Source organism: Phyllobates terribilis, unplaced genomic scaffold, assembly GCF_046119375.1.
Source record: "Phyllobates terribilis strain yellow unplaced genomic scaffold, ASM4611937v1 Scaffold_998__1_contigs__length_483029, whole genome shotgun sequence".
Lineage (NCBI taxonomy): Eukaryota > Metazoa > Chordata > Amphibia > Anura > Dendrobatidae > Phyllobates > Phyllobates terribilis.
This window is the reverse complement of record NW_027363758.1, coordinates 252,013-278,273: the sequence shown is the minus strand read 5'-3', so window position 1 is coordinate 278,273 and position 26,261 is coordinate 252,013. Positions and strand designations below refer to the sequence as shown.

The following is a 26,261-nucleotide window of genomic DNA, read 5'->3' as shown; positions in this document are numbered from 1 at the left end:
AATCTACTGGCTCGCCTCCAGTGAATAGGTGCGGGACCTGCACAGCTGAGGGTTTGTTCCAGTTGCTTCCAGGCTTCTGTGACCTGATGCAAAAAAAAAAAAAGTGAAAAATACCAGCTCCAAAAAGTTTTATTAAAAAATTCCAAGTTTTTATGACATCATTTTAAAATGTGATGACGTCACGAGGCCCATGGAAATTCTGTGAAACTGATACATTGTAGCAAATAAGAAGCAGTCAGGGAAGGGTTAAGATGTGGGCGGAGCTCTCCCAACAACAGGAAGTGTCCCAGGGTCCACACAGAGGACTGAGAGAGACCCCCAGAGCATGGAGGGAGCGGCCCCCAGCCCCCAGTACCAGCAGGCGCTATGGAGACTCTGCAATGGCTGCATGGCTGCATTCTTCACTCTGGCGGCTTATGTGCAAGTAAGTGTAACCCTGCGCCTTCTGGGGGCACAGCAGCACAGAGGATTTCAGGAGAGGAGTGTGCTGATCTATGGGAGGTCACAGGCTGAGAATTACATAGTGGGATGAGGAGATTCCCCAGCAGCACAGAGTATTTCAGGAGAGGAGTGTGCTGATCTATGGGAGGTCACAGGCTGAGAATTACATAGTGGGATCAGCAGATTCCCCAGCAGCACAGAGTATTTCAGGAGAGGAGTGTGCTGATCTAAGGGAGGTCATAGGCTGAGAATTACACAGTGGGATGAGCAGATTCCCCAGCAGCACAGAGTATTTCAGGAGAGGAGTGTGCTGATCTATGGGAGGTCACAGGCTGAGAATTACATAGTGGGATGAGCAGATTCCCCAGCAGCACAGAGTATTTCAGGAGAGGAGTGTGCTGATCTATGGGAGGTCACAGGTTGAGAATTACATAGTGGGAGGAGCAGATTCCCCAGCAGCACAGAGTATTTCAGGAGAGGAGTGTGCTGATCTATGGGAGGTCACAGGCTGAGAATTACATAGTGGGAGGAGCAGATTCCCCAGCAGCACAGAGTATTTCAGGAGAGGAGTGTGCTGATCTATGGGAGGTCACAGGCTGAGAATTACATAATGGGATGAGCAGATTCCCCAGCAGCACAGAGTATTTCAGGAGAGGCGTGTGCTGATCTATGGGAGGTCACAGGCTGAGAATTACATAGTGGGAGGAGCAGATTCCCCAGCAGCACAGAGTATTTCAGGAGAGGCGTGTGCTGATCTATGGAAGGTCACAGGCTGAGAATTACATAGTGGGAGGAGCAGATTCCCCAGCAGCACAGAGTATTTCAGGAGAGGAGTGTGCTGATCTATGGGAGGTCATAGGCTGAGAATTACATAGTGGGAGGAGCAGATTCCCCAGCAGCACAGAGTATTTCAGGAGAGGAGTGTGCTGATCTATGAGAGGTCATAGGCTGAGAATTACATAGTGGGATGAGCAGATTCCCCAGCAGCACAGAGTATTTCAGGAGAGGAGTGTGCTGATCTAAGGGAGGTCATAGGCTGAGAATTACATAGTGGGAGGAGCAGATTCCCCAGCAGCACAGAGTATTTCAGGAGAGGAGTGTGCTGATCTATGGGAGGTCACAGGTTGAGAATTACATAGTGGGAGGAGCAGATTCCCCAGCAGCACAGAGTATTTCAGGAGAGGAGTGTGCTGATCTATGGGAGGTCACAGGCAGAGAATTACATAGTGGGAGGAGCAGATTCCCCAGCAGCACAGAGTATTTCAGGAGAGGAGTGCGCTGATCTATGGGAGGTCACAGGCTGAGAATTACAAAGTGGGAGGAGCAGATTCCCCAGCAGCACAGAGTATTTCAGGAGAGGAGTGTGCTGATCTATGGGAGGTCACAGGCTGAGAATTACACAGTGGGAGGAGCAGATTCCCCAGCAGCACAGAGTATTTCAGGAGAGGAGTGTGCTGATCTATGGGAGGTCATAGGCTGAGAATTACATAGTGGGAGGAGCAGATTCCCCAGCAGCACAGAGTATTTCAGGAGAGGAGTGTGCTGATCTATGGGAGGTCACAGGCTGAGAATTACATAGTGGGATGAGCAGATTCCCCAGCAGCACAGAGTATTTCAGGAGAGGAGTGTGCTGATCTATGGGAGGTCACAGGCTGAGAATTACATAGTGGGATGAGCAGATTCCCCAGCAGCACAGAGTATTTCAGGAGAGGCGTGTGCTGATCTATGGGAGGTCACAGGCTGAGAATTACACAGTGGGAGGAGCAGATTCCCCAGCAGCACAGAGTATTTCAGGAGAGGAGTGTGCTGATCTATGGGAGGTCACAGGCTGAGAATTACATAGTGGGAGGAGCAGATTCCCCAGCAGCACAGAGGATTTCAGGAGAGGAGTGTGCTGATCTATGGGAGGTCACAGGCTGAGAATTACAAAGTGGGATGAGCAGATTCCCCAGCAGCACAGAGTATTTCAGGAGAGGAGTGTGCTGATCTATGGGAGGTCACAGGCTGAGAATTACATAGTGGGATGAGGAGATTCCCCAGCAGCACAGAGTATTTCAGGAGAGGAGTGTGCTGATCTATGGGAGGTCACAGGCTGAGAATTACATAGTGGGAGGAGCAGATTCCCCAGCAGCACAGAGTATTTCAGGAGAGGAGTGTGCTGATCTAAGGGAGGTGACAGAGGGTGGAAGGAGCAGGGTCCCAGCAGCACAGAGGATTTATGCAATGATGCTGATACAATGCTGGAAGCAGTTTTCTCCCATTTTCATGTTCTGTTTTCTTACAGATCAATGATCCCGACGCCGAGATCTGGATTGTGAGTAACTGAGCGAAGTGCGAGCCCCTGACACCGTCACTGCCACACAGACACAAAGGGTTAACTCCTGCTCCACAGGAGGGAGGGGGACAGAGGAGGAGGAGGGACGGAGGAGTCTGGTGGGAGGAGGAGGAGGGACGGAGGAGTCTGGAGGGAGGAGGAGGAGGAGGGACGGAGGAGTCTGGAGGGAGGAGGAGGAGGAGGGACGGAGGAGTCTGGAGGGAGGAGGAGGAGGAGGGACGGAGGAGTCTGGAGGGAGGAGGAGGAGGGACCGAGGAGTCTGGAGGGAGGAGGAGGAGGGACCGAGGAGTCTGGAGGGAGGAGGAGGAGGGACCGAGGAGTCTGGAGGGAGGAGGAGTCTGGAGGGAGGAGGAGGGACGGAGGAGTCTGGAGGGAGGAGGAGGAGTCTGGAGGGAGGAGGAGGAGTCTGGAGGGAGGAGGAGGAGTCTGGAGGGAGGAGGAGGAGGGAGGGAGGAGTCTGGAGGGAGGGAGGAGGAGGAGGGACGGAGGAGGAGGAGGGACGGAGGAGGAGGGACGGAGGAGGAGGAGGGACGGAGGAGTCTGGAGGGAGGAGGAGGGACGGAGGAGTCTGGAGAAAGGAGGAGGGACGGAGGAGTCTGGAGGGAGGAGGAGGGACGGAGGAGTCTGGAGGGAGGAGGAGGGACGGAGGAGTCTGGAGGGAGGAGGAGGAGTCTGGAGGGAGGAGGAGGAGTCTGGAGGGAGGAGGAGGAGTCTGGAGGGAGGAGGAAGGAGGGAGGGAGGAGGAGGAAGGAGGGAGGGAGGAGGGAGGAGGAGGGAGGGAGGAGTCTGGAGGGAGGGAGGAGTCTGGAGGGAGGGAGGAGGAGGAGGGAGGGAGGAGGAGGAGGGAGGAGGAGGAGGAGGGAGGGAGGGAGGAGTCTGGAGGGAGGGAGGAGTCTGGAGGGAGGGAGGAGGAGGGACGGAGGAGGAGGAGGGACGGAGGAGGAGGAGGGACGGAGGAGTCTGGAGGGAGGGAGGAGGAGGGACGGAGGAGTCTGGTGGGAGGAGGAGGAGGGACGGAGGAGTCTGGTGGGAGGAGGAGGAGGGACGGAGGAGTCTGGTGGGAGGAGGAGGAGGGACGGAGGAGTCTGGTGGGAGGAGGAGGAGGGACGGAGGAGTCTGGTGGGAGGAGGAGGAGGGACGGAGGAGTCTGGTGGGAGGAGGAGGAGGGACGGAGGAGTCTGGTGGGAGGAGGAGGAGGGACGGAGGAGTCTGGGAGGAGGAGGAGTGACGGAGGAGTCTGGTGGGAGGAGGAGGAGGAGGGACGGAGGAGTCTGGTGGGAGGAGGAGGAGGAGGGACGGAGGAGTCTGGTGGGAGGAGGAGGAGGAGGGACGGAGGAGTCTGGTGGGAGGAGGAGGAGGAGGGACGGAGGAGTCTGGTGGGAGGAGGAGGAGGAGGGACGGAGGAGTCTGGTGGGAGGAGGAGGAGGAGGGACGGAGGAGTCTGGTGGGAGGAGGAGGAGGAGGGACGGAGGAGTCTGGTGGGAGGAGGAGGAGGAGGGACGGAGGAGTCTGGTGGGAGGAGGAGGAGGAGGGACGGAGGAGTCTGGTGGGAGGAGGAGGAGGAGGGACGGAGGAGTCTGGTGGGAGGAGGAGGAGGAGGGACGGAGGAGTCTGGTGGGAGGAGGAGGAGGAGGGACGGAGGAGTCTGGTGGGAGGAGGGACGGAGGAGTCTGGAGGGACGGAGGAGTCTGGAGGGACGGAGGAGTCTGGAGGGAGGAGGAGGAGGGACGGAGGAGTCTGGAGGGACGGAGGAGTCTGGAGGGAGGAGGAGGAGGGACGGAGGAGTCTGGAGGGAGGAGGAGGAGGGACGGAGGAGTCTGGAGGGACGGAGGAGTCTGGAGGGAGGAGGAGGAGGGACGGAGGAGTCTGGAGGGAGGAGGAGTCTGGAGGGAGGAGGAGGGACGGAGGAGTCTGGAGGGAGGAGGAGGGACGGAGGAGTCTGGAGGAAGGAGGAGGGACGGAGGAGTCTGGAGGGAGGAGTCTGGAGGGACGGAGGAGTCTGGAGGGACGGAGGAGTCTGGAGGGACGGAGGAGTCTGGAGGGACGGAGGAGTCTGGAGGGAGGAGGAGGGACGGAGGAGGGGGAGGGAGGAGGAGGGACGGAGGAGGAGGAGGGACGGAGGAGGAGTCTGGAGGGAGTCTGGAGGGACGGAGGAGTCTGGAGGGAGGAGGAGGAGGGACAGAGGAGTCTGGTGGGAGGAGGAGGAGGGACGGAGGAGTCTGGTGGGAGGAGTCTGGAGGGACGGAGGAGTCTGGAGGGACGGAGGAGTCTGGAGGGACGGAGGAGTCTGGAGGGACGAGGAGGGACGGAGGAGGAGGAGGGACGGAGGAGTCTGGAGGGAGGGAGGAGGAGGGACGGAGGAGGAGGAGGGACGGAGGAGGAGTCTGGAGGGAGTCTGGAGGGACGGAGGAGTCTGGAGGGAGGAGGAGGAGGGACAGAGGAGTCTGGTGGGAGGAGGAGGAGGGACGGAGGAGTCTGGTGGGAGGAGGAGGAGGGACGGAGGAGTCTGGTGGGGGGAGGAGGAGGAGGGACGGAGGAGTCTGGTGGGGGGAGGAGGAGGAGGGACGGAGGAGTCTGGTGGGAGGAGGAGGAGGAGGGCCTGAGGAGTCTGGAGGGAGGAGGAGGAGGGACGGAGGAGTCTGGAGGGAGGAGGAGGAGGGACGGAAGAGGAGGGACGGAGGAGTCTGGAGGGAGGAGTCTGGAGGGACGGAGGAGTCTGGAGCGAGGAGGAGCAGGGACGGAGGAGTCTGGAGGGAGGAGGAGGAGGGACGGAGGAGTCTGGAGCGAGGAGGAGGAGGGACGGAGGAGTCTGGAGGGGGGAGGAGGAGGGACGGAGGAGTCTGGAGGGAGGAGGAGGGACGGAGGAGTCTGGAGGGGGGAGGAGGAGGGACGGAGGAGTCTGGAGGGGGGAGGAGGAGGGACGGAGGAGTCTGGAGGAGGGAGGAGGAGGGACGGAGGAGTCTGGAGGGGGGAGGAGGAGGGACGGAGGAGTCTGGAGGGGGGAGGAGGAGGGACGGAGGAGTCTGGAGGGAGGAGTCTGGAGGGAGGAGGAGGAGGAGGAGGGACGGAGGAGGAGGAGGGACGGAGGAGTCTGGTGGGAGGAGGAGGAGGGACGGAGGAGTCTGGTGGGAGGAGGAGGAGGGACGGAGGAGTCTGGTGGGAGGAGGAGGAGGGACGGAGGAGTCTGGTGGGAGGAGGAGGAGGGACGGAGGAGTCTGGTGGGAGGAGGGACGGAGGAGTCTGGTGGGAGGAGGGACGGAGGAGTCTGGTGGGAGGAGGGACGGAGGAGTCTGGTGGGAGGAGGAGGAGGGACGGAGGAGTCTGGTGGGAGGAGGAGGAGGGACGGAGGAGTCTGGTGGGAGGAGGAGGAGGGACGGAGGAGTCTGGTGGGAGGAGGAGGAGGGATGGAGGAGTCTGGTGGGAGGAGGAGGAGGGACGGAGGAGTCTGGTGGGAGGAGGAGGAGGGACGGAGGAGTCTGGGCTTGTCAGGAGATGTGCATGGGCTTGTCAGGAGGGGAGTCTGGGCTTGTCTGGAGATGTGCATGGGCTTGTCTGGAGATGTGCATGGGCTTGTCTGGAGATGTGCATGGCTGCAGCAGTCGTCGGCCGACCACTCTCTGTCCTGAGGTGTATGGGCACTATGGCTGCTCTTCCTGTGTCCTGAACCCCCAGATTCTGGGTAAATGAAGCATAATGGATGCCTCACAGTTTTGGCCTCTGCACGATGTTCTGCGGGGTCGGCTCCTGCGGCTTACATCAGGCCGGCCACCATCTCCTCATTGCAGTAGTATTCTGGGGACTGACGGCCCCACTCTCCATGTCGCTCTCTTATATGTACGTAGAGAAGATATCGCCATGGTGCTTCCTATATGGAGCGGTGGCGGCCATGTTGTGTCACCCAGCTGTACAGCAGCTGAGGGTTTCTTATGGTATTTTTGGGGTGTTCTCCTCATTCTGTGTCGTCTGCAGGTAATCTATGTAATCCCCGCCGCCCTGGTATTCCTCCTCAGCATAAATCCAGATATAACGGGTGAGTCCTCGGGGATAACACCGCGTCCTGCTCACCGCCGCCTCCGGTATCCTATACTTCACCGGCGTCCATTATATGTCACCTCATAGGTCACATCATCTGGAGGACGCTGTCCGCACTACATGGCGCCGGCTGTATGATCGGAGCTTCTTATCTGCTGCTGTCCGGTAATATAAGAAACATATTACATGAGGAGGAAGGGAGGTAAGAACAACACAAAAAGATGGCGGCACGTCACATCCATGATGAAGGCAACGCTGACTGTTCACAAATTATCTCCCAGGGAACTGTCAGGATTAGTGATCATCGCAGGGTGGATGCTCCTCTGTAAGGATTCTGCCAGGTACCGCTGCAAATCAGACATGTCCTCTGTATAAAAGTATATAACTACTATAATAAATAATACCGCCCTTATGTGCAAGAATATAACTGCTATAATATATAATACCGCCCCCTGTGTACAAGAATATAACTACTATAATACTGCCCCTATGTACAAGAATATAACTACTATAATACTGCCCCTATGTACAAGAATATAACTACTATAATACTGCTCCTATGTACAAGAATATAACTGCTATAATACTGCTCCTATGTACAAGAATATAACTACTATAATACTGCCCCTATGTACAAGAATATAACTACTATAATACTGCTCCTATGTACAAGAATATAACTACTATAATACTGCCCCTATGTACGAGAATATAACTACTATAATATATAATACCGCCCCCTGTGTACAGGAATATAACTACTATAATACTGCTCCTATGTACAAGAATATAACTACTATAATACTGCCCCTATGTACGAGAATATAACTACTATAATATATAATACCGCCCCCTGTGTACAGGAATATAACTACTATAATACTGCTCCTATGTACAAGAATATAACTACTATAATACTGCCCCTATGTACAAGAATATAACTACTATAATACTGCCCCTATGTACGAGAATATAACTACTATAATATATAATACCGCCCCCTGTGTACAGGAATATAACTACTATAATACTGCCCCTATGTACAAGAATATAACTACTATAATACTGCCCCTATGTACAAGAATATAACTACTATAATACTGCCCCTATGTACAAGAATATAACTACTATAATACTGCCCCTATGTACAAGAATATAACTACTATAATACTGCTCCTATGTACAAGAATATAACTACTATAATACTGCCCCTATGTACGAGAATATAACTACTATAATATATAATACCGCCCCCTGTGTACAGGAATATAACTACTATAATACTGCTCCTATGTACAAGAATATAACTACTATAATACTGCCCCTATGTACAAGAATATAACTACTATAATACTGCCCTCTATGTACAAGAATATAACTACTATAATACTGCTCCTATGTACAACAATATAACTACTATAATACTTCCCCCTATGTACAAAAATATAACTACTAAAATACTGCTCCCTATGTACAAGAATATAACTACTATAATACTGCTCCCTATGTACAAGAAGATAACTACTATAATACTGCCCCTATGTACAAGAATATACTATAATACTGCTCCTATGTACAAGAATATAACTACTATAATACTGCTCCTATGTACAAGAATATAACTACTAGAATACTGCCCTCTATGTACAAGAATATAACTACTATAATACTGCTCCTAGGTACAAGAATATAACTACTATAATACTGCTCCTATGTACAAGAATATAACTACTATAATACTGCTCACTATGTACAAGAATATAACTACTATAATACTGCTCCCTATATACAAGAATATAACTACTATAATACTGCTCCTATGTACAAGAATATAACTACTAGAATACTGCCCTCTATGTACAAGAATATAACTACTATAATACTGCTCCTAGGTACAAGAATATAACTACTATAATACTGCTCCTATGTACAAGAATATAACTACTAAAATACTGCTCACTATGTACAAGAATATAACTACTATAATACTGCTCCCTATATACAAGAATATAACTACTATAATACTGCTCCTATGTACAAGAAGATAACTACTATAATACTGCCCCTATGTACAAGAATATACTATAATACTGCTCCTATGTACAAGAAGATAACTACTATAATACTGCCCCTATGTACAAGAATATACTATAATACTGCCCCCTATGTACAAGAATATAACTACTATAATACTGCCCCCTATATACAAGAATATAACTACTATAATACTGCTCCTATGTACAAGAATATAACTACTATAATACTGCTCCTATGTACAGGAATATAACTACTATAATACTGCTCCTATGTACAGGAATATAACTACTATAATACTGCTCCTATATAGAAGAATAACACAACTATAATACTGCCCCTATGTACAAGAATATACTATAATACTGCTCCTATGTACAAGAATATAACTACTATAATACTGCTCCCTATATACAAGAATATAACTACTATAATACTGCTCCTATGTACAAGAATATAACTACTATAATACTGTCCCTATGTACAAGAATATAACTACTATAATACTGCCCCCTATGTACAAGAATATAACTACTATAATACTGCTCCTATGTACAAGAATATAACTACTATAATACTGCTCCTATGTACAAGAAGATAACTACTATAATACTGCCCCTATGTACAAGAATATAACTACTATAATACTGCCCCCTATGTACAAGAATATAACTACTATAATACTGCCCCCTATATACAAGAATATAACTACTATAATACTGCCCCTATGTACAGGAATATAACTACTATAATACTGCTCCTATGTACAAGGATATAACTACTATAATACTGCTCCTGTGTACAAGAATATAACTACTATAATACTGCCCCCTATGTACAAGAATATAACTACTATAATACTGCTCCCTATGTACAAGAATATTACTATAATACTGCTCCCTATGTACAAGAATATAACTACTATAATACTGCCCCTATGTACAAGAATATAACTACTATAATACTGCCCCTATGTACAAGAATATAACTACTATAATACTGCCCCTATGTACAAGAATATAACTACTATAATATATAATACCGCCCCCTGTGTACAGGAATATAACTACTATAATACTGCTCCTATGTACAAGAATATAACTACTATAATACTGCCCCTATGTACAAGAATATAACTACTATAATACTGCCCTCTATGTACAAGAATATAACTACTATAATACTGCTCCTATGTACAAGAATATAACTACTATAATACTACCCCCTATGTACAAGAATATAACTACTATAATACTGCTCCCTATGTACAAGAATATAACTACTATAATACTGCCCCCTATGTACAAAAATATAACTACTATAATACTGCTCCCTATGTACAAGAATATAACTACTATAATACTGCTCCCTATGTACAAGAATATAACTACTATAATACTTCCCCCTATGTACAAAAATATAACTACTATAATACTGCTCCCTATGTACAAGAATATAACTACTATAATACTGCCCCTATATACAAGAATATAACTACTATAATACTGCCCCCTATGTACAAGAATATAACTACTATAATACTGCTCCTATGTACAGGAATATAACTACTATAATACTGCTCCTATGTACAAGAATATAACTGCTATAATACTGCCCCCTATGTACAGGAATATAACTACTATAATACTGCTCCTATATAGAAGAATATAACTACTATAATACTGCCCCCTGTGTACAATATAACTACTATAATACTGCCCCTATGTACAAGAATATAACTACTATAATACTGCCCCTATATACAAGAATATAACTACTATAATACTGCCCCTATGTACAGGAATATAACTACTATAATACTGCCCCCTATGTACAAGAATATAACTACTATAATACTACTCCTATATACAAGAATATAACTACTATAATACTGCTCCTATGTACAGGAATATAACTACTATAATACTGCGCCCCCTATGTACAAGAATATACCTACTATAATACTGCTCCTATGTACAAGAATATAACTACTATAATACTGCCCCTATGTACAAGAATATAACTACTATAATTCTGCCCCTATGTACAAGAATATAACTACTATAATACTGCCCCTATGTACAAGAATATAACTACTATAATACTGCCCCTATGTACAAGAATATAACTACTATAATACTGCTCCTATGTACAAGAATATAACTACTATAATACTGCTCCTATGTACAAGAATATAACTACTATAATACTGCTCCTATGTACAAGAATATAACTACTATAATACTGCTCCCTATGTACAAGAATATAACTACTATAATACTGCTACTATGTACAGGAATATAACTACTATAATACTGCCCCTATGTACAAGAATATAACTACTATAATACTGCTCCTATGTACAAGAATATAGCTACTATAATACTGCCTCCTATGTACAAGAATATAACTACTATAATACTGCCCCCTATGTACAAGAATATAACTACTATAATACTGCCTCCTATGTACAAGAATATAACTACTATAATACTGCCTCCTATGTACAAGAATATAACTACTATAATACTGCCCCCTATGTACAGGAATATAACTACTATAATACTGCTCCTATGTACAAGAATATAACTACTATAATACTGCCCCCTTTGTACAGGGATATAACTACTATAATACTGCCCCTATGTACAAGAATATAACTACTATAATACTGCCCCTATGTACAAGAATATAACTACTATAATACTGCCCCTATGTACAAGAATATAACTACTATAATACTGCTCCTATGTACAAGAATATAACTGCTATAATACTGCCCCCTATGTACAAGAATATAACTGCTATAATACTGCCCCCTATGTACAAGAATATAACTGCTATAATACTGCCCCCTATGTACAAGAATATAACTACTATAATACTGCCCCTATGTACAAGAATATAACTACTATAATACTGCTCCTATGTACAAGAATATAACTACTATAATACTGCCCCTATGTACAGGAATATAACTACTATAATACTGCTCCTATGTACAAGAATATAACTACTATAATACTGCCCCTATGTACAAGAATATAACTACTATAATACTGCCCTCTATGTACAAGAATATAACTACTATAATACTGCTCCTATGTACAAGAATATAACTACTATAATACTGCTCCTATGTACAGGAATATAACTACTATAATACTGCTCCTATGTAAAGGAATATAACTACTATAATACTGCTCCTATGTACAAGAATATAACTACTATAATACTGCCCCTATGTACAAGAATATACTATAATACTGCTCCTATGTACAAGAATATAACTACTATAATACTGCTCCCTATGTACAAGAATATAACTACTATAATACTGCCCCTATGTACAAGAATATACTATAATACTGCTCCTATGTACAAGAATATAACTACTATAATACTGCCGCTATGTACAAGAAGATAACTACTATAATACTGCCCCCTATGTACAAGAATATAACTGCTATAATACTGCCCCCTATGTACAAGAATATAACTACTATAATACTGCTCCTATGTACAAGAATATAACTACTATAATACTGTCCCTATGTACAAGAATATAACTACTATAATACTGCTCCTATGTACAAGAATATAACTACTATAATACTGCTCCTATGTACAAGAATATAACTACTATAATACTGCCCCCTATGTACAAGAATATAACTACTATAATACTGCTCCTATGTACAAGAAGATAACTACTATAATACTGCTCCTATGTACAAGAAGATAACTACTATAATACTGCCCCCTATGTACAAGAAGATAACTACTATAATACTGCCCCCTATGTACAAGAATATAACTACTATAATACTGCCCCCTATGTACAAGAATAGAACTACTATAATACTGCCCCCTATATACAACAATATAACTACTATAATACTGCCCCCTATGTACAAGAATATAACTACTATAATACTGCTCCTATGTACAAGAATATAACTACTATAATACTGCTCCTATGTACAGGAATATAACTACTATAATACTGCTCCTATGTACAGGAATATAACTACTATAATACTGCTCCTATATAGAAGAATAACACAACTATAATACTGCCCCTATGTACAAGAATATACTATAATCCTGCTCCTATGTACAAGAATATAACTACTATAATACTGTCCCTATGTACAAGAATATAACTACTATAATACTGCCCCCTATGTGCAAGAATATAACTACTATAATACTGCTCCTATGTACAAGAATATAACTACTATAATACTGCTCCTATGTACAAGAAGATAACTACTATAATACTGCCCCTATGTACAAGAATATAACTACTATAATACTGCCCCCTATGTACAAGAATATAACTACTATAATACTGCCCCCTATATACAAGAATATAACTACTATAATACTGCCCCTATGTACAGGAATATAATTACTATAATACTGCTCCTATGTACAAGAATATAACTACTATAATACTGCTCCTGTGTACAAGAATATAACTACTATAATACTGCCCCCCATGTACAAGAATATAACTACTATAATACTGTCCCCTATGTACAAGAATATAACTACTATAATACTGCCCCCTATGTACAAGAATATAACTACTATAATACTGCTCCCTATGTACAAGAATATAACTACTATAATACTGTCCCTATGTACAAGAATATAACTGCTATAATACTGCCCCTATGTACAAGAATATAACTACTATAATACTGCTCCTATGTACAAGAATATAACTCCTATAATACTGCTCCTTAGGTACAAGAATATATCTATTATAATACTGCTCCTATGTACAAGAATATAACTCCTATAATACTGCTCCCTATGTACAAGAATATAACTACTATAATACTGTCCCTATGTACAAGAATATAACTGCTATAATACTGCCCCTATGTACAAGAATATAACTACTATAATACTGCTCCTATGTACAAGAATATAACTACTATAATACTGCCCCCTATATACAAGAATATGACTACTATAATACTGCCCCCTATGTACAAGAATATAACTACTATAATACTGCTCCTATGTACAAGAATATAACTCCTATAATACTGCTCCTTAGGTACAAGAATATATCTATTATAATACTGCTCCTATGTACAAGAATATAACTCCTATAATACTGCTCCCTATGTACAAGAATATAACTACTATAATACTGTCCCTATGTACAAGAATATAACTGCTATAATACTGCCCCTATGTACAAGAATATAACTACTATAATACTGCTCCTATGTACAAGAATATAACTACTATAATACTGTCCCTATGTACAAGAATATAACTGCTATAATACTGCCCCTATGTACAAGAATATAACTACTATAATACTGCTCCTATGTACAAGAATATAACTACTATAATACTGCCCCTATGTACAAGAATATAAAAACTATAATACTGCTCCCTATGTACAAGAATAAAACTACTATAATACTGCTCCTATGTACAAGAATATAACTCCTATAATACTGCTCCCTATGTACAAGAATATAACTACTATAATACTGCTCCTATGTACAAGAATATAACTCCTATAATACTGCTCCCTATGTACAAGAATATAACTACTATAATACTGCTCCTATGTACAAGAATATAACTCCTATAATACTGCTCCCTATGTACAAGAATATAACTACTATAATACTGCTCCTATGTACAAGAATATAACTCCTATAATACTGCTCCCTATGTACAAGAATATAACTACTATAATACTGCCCCCTATGTACAAGAATATAACTACTTTAATACTGCTCCTATCTACAAGAATATAACTGCTATAATACTGCTCCTATGTACAAGAATATAACTACTATAATACTGCTCCTATGTACAAGAATATAACTCCTGTAATACTGCTCCCTATGTACAAGAATATAACTACTATAATACTGCTCCTATGTACAAGAATATAACTACTATAATACTGCCCCCTATGTACAAGAATAAAACTACTATAATACTGCTCCTATGTACAAGAATATAACTCCTATAATACTGCTCCCTATGTACAAGAATATAACTACTATAATACTGCTCCTATGTACAAGAATATAACTACTATAATACTGCTCCTATGTACAAGAATATAACTACTATAATACTGCCCCCTATGTACAAGAATATATCTACTATAATACTGCCCCTATGTACAAGAATATAACTACTATAATACTGCCCCTATGTACAAGAATATAACTACTATAATACTGCTCCTATGTACAAGAATATAACTACTATAATACTGCCCCCTATGTACAAGAATATAACTACTATAATACTGCCCCCTATGTACAAGAATATAACTACTATAATACTGCTCCTATGTACAAGAATATAACTACTATAATACTGCCCCCTATGTACAAGAATATAACTACTATAATACTGCCCCCTATGTACAAGAATATAACTACTATAATACTGCTCCTATGTACAAGAATATAACTACTATAATACTGCCCCCTATGTACAAGAATATAACTACTATAATACTGCTCCTATGTACAAGAATATAACTACTATAATACTGCCCCCTATGTACAAGAATATATCTACTATAATACTGCTCCTATATACAAGAATATAACTACTATAATACTGCCCCCTATGTACAAGAATATAACTACTATAATACTGCTCCTATGTACAAGAATATAACTACTATAATACTGCCCCCTATGTACAAGAATATAACTACTATAATACTGCTCCCTATGTACAAGAATATAACTACTATAATACTGCCCCTATATACAAGAATATAACTACTATAATACTGCTCCTATGTACAAGAATATAACTACTATAATACTGCTCCTGTGTACAAGAATATAACTACTATAATACTGCCCCCTATGTACAAGAATATAACTACTATAATACTGCTCCTATGTACAAGAATATAACTACTATAATACTGCCCCCTATGTACAAGAATATATCTACTATAATACTGCTCCTATATACAAGAATATAACTACTATAATACTGCTCCTATGTACAGGAATATAACTACTATAATACTGCTCCTATGTACAGGAATATAACTACTATAATACTGCTCCTATATAGAAGAATAACACAACTATAATACTGCCCCTATGTACAAGAATATACTATAATACTGCTCCTATGTACAAGAATATAACTCCTATAATACTGCTCCCTATGTACAAGAATATAACTACTATAATACTGCTCCTATGTACAAGAATATAACTACTATAATACTGTCCCTATGTACAAGAATATAACTACTATAATACTGCCCCCTATGTACAAGAATATAACTACTATAATACTGCTCCTATGTACAAGAATATAACTACTATAATACTGCCCCTATGTACAAGAATATAACTACTATAATACTGCCCCCTATGTACAAGAATATAACTACTATAATACTGCCCCCTATATACAAGAATATAACTACTATAATACTGCCCCTATGTACAGGAATATAACTACTATAATACTGCTCCTATGTACAAGGATATAACTACTATAATACTGCTCCTGTGTACAAGAATATAACTACTATAATACTGCCCCCTATGTACAAGAATATAACTACTATAATACTGCTCCCTATGTACAAGAATATTACTATAATACTGCTCCCTATGTACAAGAATATAACTACTATAATACTGCCCCTATGTACAAGAATATAACTACTATAATACTGCCCCTATGTACAAGAATATAACTACTATAATACTGCCCCTATGTACAAGAATATAACTACTATAATATATAATACCGCCCCCTGTGTACAGGAATATAACTACTATAATACTGCTCCTATGTACAAGAATATAACTACTATAATACTGCCCCTATGTACAAGAATATAACTACTATAATACTGCCCTCTATGTACAAGAATATAACTACTATAATACTGCTCCTATGTACAAGAATATAACTACTATAATACTGCCCCCTATGTACAAGAATATAACTACTATAATACTGCTCCCTATGTACAAGAATATAACTACTATAATACTGCCCCCTATGTACAAAAATATAACTACTATAATACTGCTCCCTATGTACAAGAATATAACTACTATAATACTGCTCCCTATGTACAAGAATATAACTACTATAATACTTCCCCCTATGTACAAAAATATAACTACTATAATACTGCTCCCTATGTACAAGAATATAACTACTATAATACTGCCCCTATATACAAGAATATAACTACTATAATACTGCCCCCTATGTACAAGAATATAACTACTATAATACTGCTCCTATGTACAGGAATATAACTACTATAATACTGCTCCTATGTACAAGAATATAACTGCTATAATACTGCCCCCTATGTACAGGAATATAACTACTATAATACTGCTCCTATATAGAAGAATATAACTACTATAATACTGCCCCCTGTGTACAATATAACTACTATAATACTGCCCCTATGTACAAGAATATAACTACTATAATACTGCCCCTATATACAAGAATATAACTACTATAATACTGCCCCTATGTACAGGAATATAACTACTATAATACTGCCCCCTATGTACAAGAATATAACTACTATAATACTACTCCTATATACAAGAATATAACTACTATAATACTGCTCCTATGTACAGGAATATAACTACTATAATACTGCGCCCCCTATGTACAAGAATATACCTACTATAATACTGCTCCTATGTACAAGAATATAACTACTATAATACTGCCCCTATGTACAAGAATATAACTACTATAATTCTGCCCCTATGTACAAGAATATAACTACTATAATACTGCCCCTATGTACAAGAATATAACTACTATAATACTGCCCCTATGTACAAGAATATAACTACTATAATACTGCTCCTATGTACAAGAATATAACTACTATAATACTGCTCCTATGTACAAGAATATAACTACTATAATACTGCTCCTATGTACAAGAATATAACTACTATAATACTGCCCCCTATGTACAAGAATATAACTACTATAATACTGCCTCCTATGTACAAGAATATAACTACTATAATACTGCCTCCTATGTACAAGAATATAACTACTATAATACTGCCCCCTATGTACAGGAATATAACTACTATAATACTGCTCCTATGTACAAGAATATAACTACTATAATACTGCCCCCTTTGTACAGGGATATAACTACTATAATACTGCCCCTATGTACAAGAATATAACTACTATAATACTGCCCCTATGTACAAGAATATAACTACTATAATACTGCCCCTATGTACAAGAATATAACTACTATAATACTGCTCCTATGTACAAGAATATAACTGCTATAATACTGCCCCCTATGTACAAGAATATAACTGCTATAATACTGCCCCCTATGTACAAGAATATAACTGCTATAATACTGCCCCCTATGTACAAGAATATAACTACTATAATACTGCCCCTATGTACAAGAATATAACTACTATAATACTGCTCCTATGTACAAGAATATAACTACTATAATACTGCCCCTATGTACAGGAATATAACTACTATAATACTGCTCCTATGTACAAGAATATAACTACTATAATACTGCCCCTATGTACAAGAATATAACTACTATAATACTGCCCTCTATGTACAAGAATATAACTACTATAATACTGCTCCTATGTACAAGAATATAACTACTATAATACTGCTCCTATGTACAGGAATATAACTACTATAATACTGCTCCTATGTAAAGGAATATAACTACTATAATACTGCTCCTATGTACAAGAATATAACTACTATAATACTGCCCCTATGTACAAGAATATACTATAATACTGCTCCTATGTACAAGAATATAACTACTATAATACTGCTCCCTATGTACAAGAATATAACTACTATAATACTGCCCCTATGTACAAGAATATACTATAATACTGCTCCTATGTACAAGAATATAACTACTATAATACTGCCGCTATGTACAAGAAGATAACTACTATAATACTGCCCCCTATGTACAAGAATATAACTGCTATAATACTGCCCCCTATGTACAAGAATATAACTACTATAATACTGCTCCTATGTACAAGAATATAACTACTATAATACTGTCCCTATGTACAAGAATATAACTACTATAATACTGCTCCTATGTACAAGAATATAACTACTATAATACTGCCCCCTATGTACAAGAATATAACTACTATAATACTGCCCCCTATGTACAAGAATATAACTACTATAATACTGCTCCTATGTACAAGAAGATAACTACTATAATACTGCTCCTATGTACAAGAAGATAACTACTATAATACTGCCCCCTATGTACAAGAAGATAACTACTATAATACTGCCCCCTATGTACAAGAATATAACTACTATAATACTGCCCCCTATGTACAAGAATAGAACTACTATAATACTGCCCCCTATATACAACAATATAACTACTATAATACTGCCCCCTATGTACAAGAATATAACTACTATAATACTGCTCCTATGTACAAGAATATAACTACTATAATACTGCTCCTATGTACAGGAATATAACTACTATAATACTGCTCCTATGTACAGGAATATAACTACTATAATACTGCTCCTATATAGAAGAATAACACAACTATAATACTGCCCCTATGTACAAGAATATACTATAATACTGCTCCTATGTACAAGAATATAACTACTATAATACTGCTCCCTATATACAAGAATATAACTACTATAATACTGCTCCTATGTACAAGAATATAACTACTATAATACTGTCCCTATGTACAAGAATATAACTACTATAATACTGCCCCCTATGTGCAAGAATATAACTACTATAATACTGCTCCTATGTACAAGAATATAACTACTATAATACTGCTCCTATGTACAAGAAGATAACTACTATAATACTGCCCCTATGTACAAGAATATAACTACTATAATACTGCCCCCTATGTACAAGAATATAACTACTATAATACTGCCCCCTATATACAAGAATATAACTACTATAATACTGCCCCTATGTACAGGAATATAATTACTATAATACTGCTCCTATGTACAAGAATATAACTACTATAATACTGCTCCTGTGTACAAGAATATAACTACTATAATACTGCCCCCCATGTACAAGAATATAACTACTATAATACTGTCCCCTATGTACAAGAATATAACTACTATAATACTGCCCCCTATGTACAAGAATATAACTACTATAATACTGCTCCCTATGTACAAGAATATAACTACTATAATACTGTCCCTATGTACAAGAATATAACTGCTATAATACTGCCCCTATGTACAAGAATATAACTACTATAATACTGCTCCTATGTACAAGAATATAATTCCTATAATACTGCTCCTTAGGTACAAGAATATATCTATTATAATACTGCTCCTATGTACAAGAATATAACTCCTATAATACTGCTCCCTATGTACAAGAATATAACTACTATAATACTGTCCCTATGTACAAGAATATAACTGCTATAATACTGCCCCTATGTACAAGAATATAACTACTATAATACTGCTCCTATGTACAAGAATATAACTACTATAATACTGCCCCCTATATACAAGAATATGACTACTATAATACTGCCCCCTATGTACAAGAATATAACTACTATAATACTGCTCCTATGTACAAGAATATAACTCCTATAATACTGCTCCTTAGGTACAAGAATATATCTATTATAATACTGCTCCTATGTACAAGAATATAACTCCTATAATACTGCTCCCTATGTACAAGAATATAACTACTATAATACTGTCCCTATGTACAAGAATATAACTGCTATAATACTGCCCCTATGTACAAGAATATAACTACTATAATACTGCTCCTATGTACAAGAATATAACTACTATAATACTGTCCCTATGTACAAGAATATAACTGCTATAATACTGCCCCTATGTACAAGAATATAACTACTATAATACTGCTCCTATGTACAAGAATATAACTACTATAATACTGCCCCTATGTACAAGAATATAAAAACTATAATACTGCCCCCTATGTACAAGAATAAAACTACTATAATACTGCTCCTATGTACAAGAATATAACTCCTATAATACTGCTCCCTATGTACAAGAATATAACTACTATAATACTGCTCCTATGTACAAGAATATAACTCCTATAATACTGCTCCCTATGTACAAGAATATAACTACTATAATACTGCTCCTATGTACAAGAATATAACTCCTATAATACTGCTCCCTATGTACAAGAATATAACTACTATAATACTGCTCCTATGTACAAGAATATAACTCCTATAATACTGCTCCCTATGTACAAGAATATAACTACTATAATACTGCCCCCTATGTACAAGAATATAACTACTTTAATACTGCTCCTATCTACAAGAATATAACTGCTATAATACTGCTCCTATGTACAAGAATATAACTACTATAATACTGCTCCTATGTACAAGAATATAACTCCTGTAATACTGCTCCCTATGTACAAGAATATAACTACTATAATACTGCTCCTATGTACAAGAATATAACTACTATAATACTGCCCCCTATGTACAAGAATAAAACTACTATAATACTGCTCCTATGTACAAGAATATAACTCCTATAATACTGCTCCCTATGTACAAGAATATAACTACTATAATACTGCTCCTATGTACAAGAATATAACTACTATAATACTGCTCCTATGTACAAGAATATAACTACTATAATACTGCCCCCTATGTACAAGAATATATCTACTATAATACTGCCCCTATGTACAAGAATATAACTACTATAATACTGCCCCTATGTACAAGAATATAACTACTATAATACTGCTCCTATGTACAAGAATATAACTACTATAATACTGCTCCTATGTACAAGAATATAACTACTATAATACTGCCCCCTATGTACAAGAATATAACTACTATAATACTGCCCCCTATGTACAAGAATATAACTACTATAATACTGCTCCTATGTACAAGAATATAACTACTATAATACTGCCCCCTATGTACAAGAATATAACTACTATAATACTGCCCCCTATGTACAAGAATATAACTACTATAATACTGCTCCTATGTACAAGAATATAACTACTATAATACTGCCCCCTATGTACAAGAATATAACTACTATAATACTGCTCCTATGTACAAGAATATAACTACTATAATACTGCCCCCTATGTACAAGAATATATCTACTATAATACTGCTCCTATATACAAGAATATAACTACTATAATACTGCCCCCTATGTACAAGAATATAACTACTATAATACTGCTCCTATGTACAAGAATATAACTACTATAATACTGCCCCCTATGTACAAGAATATAACTACTATAATACTGCTCCCTATGTACAAGAATATAACTACTATAATACTGCCCCTATATACAAGAATATAACTACTATAATACTGCTCCTATGTACAAGAATATAACTACTATAATACTGCTCCTGTGTACAAGAATATAACTACTATAATACTGCCCCCTATGTACAAGAATATAACTACTATAATACTGCTCCTATGTACAAGAATATAACTACTATAATACTGCCCCCTATGTACAAGAATATATCTACTATAATACTGCTCCTATATACAAGAATATAACTAATATAATACTGCCCCCTATGTACAAGAATATAACTACTATAATACTGCTCCTATGTACAAGAATATAACTACTATAATACTGCCCCCTATGTACAAGAATATATCTACTATAATACTGCTCCTATATACAAGAATATAACTACTATAATACTGCCCCCTATGTACAAGAATATAACTGCTATAATACTGCTCCTATGTACAAGAATATAACTGCTATAATACTGCTCCTATGTACAAGAATATAACTGCTATAATACTGCTCCTATGTACAAGAATATAACTAATATAATACTGCCCCCTATGTACAAGAATATAACTACTATAATACTGCTCCTATGTAGAAGAATATAACTACTATAATACTGCCCCCTATGTACAAGAATATAACTACTATAATACTGCTCCTATGTACAAGAATATAACTACTATAATACTGCCCCCTATGTACAAGAATATAACTACTATAATACTGCTCCCTATGTGCAAGAATATAACTACTATAATACTGCCCCTATGTACAAGAATATAACTACTATAATACTGCTCCTATGTACAGGAATATAACTACTATAATACTGTCCCCTATGTACAAGAATATAACTACTATAATACTGTCCCCTATGTACAAGAATATAACTACTATAATACTGCCCCCTATGTACAAGAATATAACTACTATAATACTGCCCCCTATGTACAAGAATATAACTACTATAATACTGCCCCCTATGTACAAGAATATAACTACTATAATACTGTCCCCTATGTACAAGAATATAACTACTATAATACTGCTCCTATGTACAAGAATATAACTACTATAATACTGCTTCCTATGTACAAGAATATAACTACTATAATACTGCCCCCTATGTACAAGAATATAACTACTATAATACTGCCCCCTATGTACAAGAATATAACTACTATAATACTGCCCCCTATGTACAAGAATATAACTACTGTAATACTGCCCCTATGTACAAGAATATAACTGCTATAATACTGCCCCTATGTACAAGAATATAACTACTATAATACTGCTCCCTATGTACAAGAATATAACTACTATAATACTGCTCCCTATGTACAAGAATATAACTACTATAATACTGCTCCTATGTACAAGAATATAACTACTATAATACTGCTCCCTATGTACAAGAATATAACTACTATAATACTGCTCCTATGTACAAGAATATAACTACTATAATACTGCTCCTATGTACAAGAATATAACTACTATAATATTGCTCCTATGTACAAGAATATAACTACTATAATACTGCTCCTATGTACAAGAATATAACTACTATAATACTGCTCCCTATGTACAAGAATATAACTACTATAATACTGCCCCCTATGTACAAGAATATAACTACTATAATACTGCCCCCTATGTACAAGAATATAACTACTATAATACTGCCCCCTATGTACAAGAATATAACTACTATAATACTGTCCCCTATGTACAAGAATATAACTACTATAATACTGCTCCTATGTACAAGAATATAACTACTATAATACTGCTTCCTATGTACAAGAATATAACTACTATAATACTGCCCCCTATGTACAAGAATATAACTACTATAATACTGCCCCCTATGTACAAGAATATAACTACTATAATACTGCCCCCTATGTACAAGAATATAACTACTGTAATACTGCCCCTATGTACAAGAATATAACTGCTATAATACTGCCCCTATGTACAAGAATATAACTACTATAATACTGCTCCCTATGTACAAGAATATAACTACTATAATACTGCTCCCTATGTACAAGAATATAACTACTATAATACTGCTCCTATGTACAAGAATATAACTACTATAATACTGCTCCCTATGTACAAGAATATAACTACTATAATACTGCTCCTATGTACAAGAATATAACTACTATAATACTGCTCCTATGTACAAGAATATAACTACTATAATATTGCTCCTATGTACAAGAATATAACTACTATAATACTGCTCCTATGTACAAGAATATAACTACTATAATACTGCTCCCTATGTACAAGAATATAACTACTATAATACTGCTCCTATGTACAAGAATATAACTACTATAATACTGCTCCTATGTACAAGAATATAACTACTATAATACTGCTCCTATGTACAAGAATATAACTACTATAATACTGCTCCTATGTACAAGAATATAACTACTATAATACTGCTCCTATGTACAAGAATATAACTACTATAATACTGCTCCTATGTACAAGAATATAACTACTATAATACTGCTCCTATGTACAAGAATATAACTACTATAATACTGCCCCTATGTACAAGAATATAACTACTATAATACTGCCCCTATGTACAAGAATATAACTACTATAATACTGCCCCTATGTACAAGAATATAACTACTATAATACTGCTCCTATGTACAAGAATATAACTCCTATAATACTGCCCCCTGTGTATAATAATTTTTGCTGGTCCTTCCAGAGCCGCGGTCGGTGGATTGAGATTACTTGTGGCCGTCTCGGTCTCGGTTTTTCCGTTCCTGGTTTGGATCTACATCTACGTTGACAAGGAGATAAGGACATCTTGGCCTCAACACTGTAAGACGGTCCTATGAGATGCGGAGTGGCGGTTTTCATGCGTCTGTTGATGGAGCTAGCCTTAGCATGGAGTCTCCGGTGACAGTGTGACCATTCATGAGTCCTGACTTTGCACCTGATGTCTTTGGTCCTCCCTCCATACGTCTCTTGTGATGAGGACACTTTGGGACGGGCTCCCACCCGTCAGCACATTTCTGGGACCATGTGGCGGTTTATGGCGGGTTCGGTTACTCTACAAGGAGCCGAAGCAGAAGATACGCGTTTATTGCTGTTATGTCCATTTCTTAAAGGCGCAGTAACCAGTAATCCAACCAAAGGATAAAAGAATTGACTGAACATACAGTCGTGGATTTATCTTTCTTGCTCCTGTTTTGTTCCTTATCACGGCAGGTTATGGGTCGTTTACTTCTCTCAGGAGACAGCCATTTTTTCTTCTCCTCTAATCCCTGTGACAGTGCAGCAGGAAGTTCAGGAGGAAGGGGCGGAGTTAGGCACACACAGTACCAGCAGAAGCACACTCAGGACCAGCAGAAGCACACACAGGACCAGCAGAAGCACACACAGGACCAGCAGAAGCACACGCAGTACAAGCAGAAGCACACACAGGACCAGCAGAAGCACACACAGGACCAGCAGAAGCACACACAGGACCAGCAGAAGCACACACAGGACCAGCAGAAGCACACACAGGACCAGCAGAAGCACACACAGGACCAGCAGAAGCACACACAGGACCAGCAGAAGCACACACAGTACCAGCGGAAGCGCACACAGTACGAGCCATAGTACCAGCAGAAGCACACACAGGACCAGCAGAAGCACACACAGTACCAGCAGAAGCACACACAGGACCAGCAGAAGCACACACAGGACCAGCAGAAGCACACACAGGACCAGCAGAAGCACACACAGGACCAGCAGAAGCACACACAGGACCAGCAGAAGCACACACAGGACCAGCAGAAGCACACACAGGACCAGCGGAAGCACACACAGGACCAGCGGAAGCGCACACAGTACGAGCCATAGTACCGGCAGTAGCGCACACAGTACCGGCAGTAGCGCACGCAGTACCAGCAGAAGCACACGCAGTACAAGCAGAAGCACACACAGTACCAGCAGAAGCAC

At 39.7% G+C, this 26,261-nt stretch overlaps 1 protein-coding gene across 1 annotated transcript; it reads left to right on the top strand.

Moving 5' to 3' along the window:
* Positions 1-221: 221 nt before the first annotated feature.
* LOC141241386 (transmembrane protein 220-like) lies at positions 222-25,460 on the top strand. Its single transcript, XM_073668757.1, has 6 exons — positions 222-424; positions 2,726-2,755; positions 6,746-6,806; positions 6,896-7,010; positions 7,090-7,149; positions 25,018-25,460. Exons 1-6 carry the CDS (start codon positions 326-328, stop codon positions 25,148-25,150), a joined length of 498 nt encoding a protein of 165 aa, XP_073524858.1. The 5' UTR covers positions 222-325; the 3' UTR covers positions 25,151-25,460.
* The last annotated feature ends 801 nt before the right edge of the window (positions 25,461-26,261 follow it).

Coding starts and splice junctions, on each gene's coding strand:
- LOC141241386 (XM_073668757.1), top strand. CDS start 326: ATGGAGGGAGCGGCCCCCAGCCCCCAGTACCAGCAGGCGCTATGGAGA. Junction 2,756..6,745: donor CCGACGCCGAGATCTGGATT/GTGAGTAACTGA, acceptor TGTCGTCTGCAG/GTAATCTATGTAATCCCCGC. Junction 6,807..6,895: donor CATAAATCCAGATATAACGG/GTGAGTCCTCGG, acceptor GTCACCTCATAG/GTCACATCATCTGGAGGACG.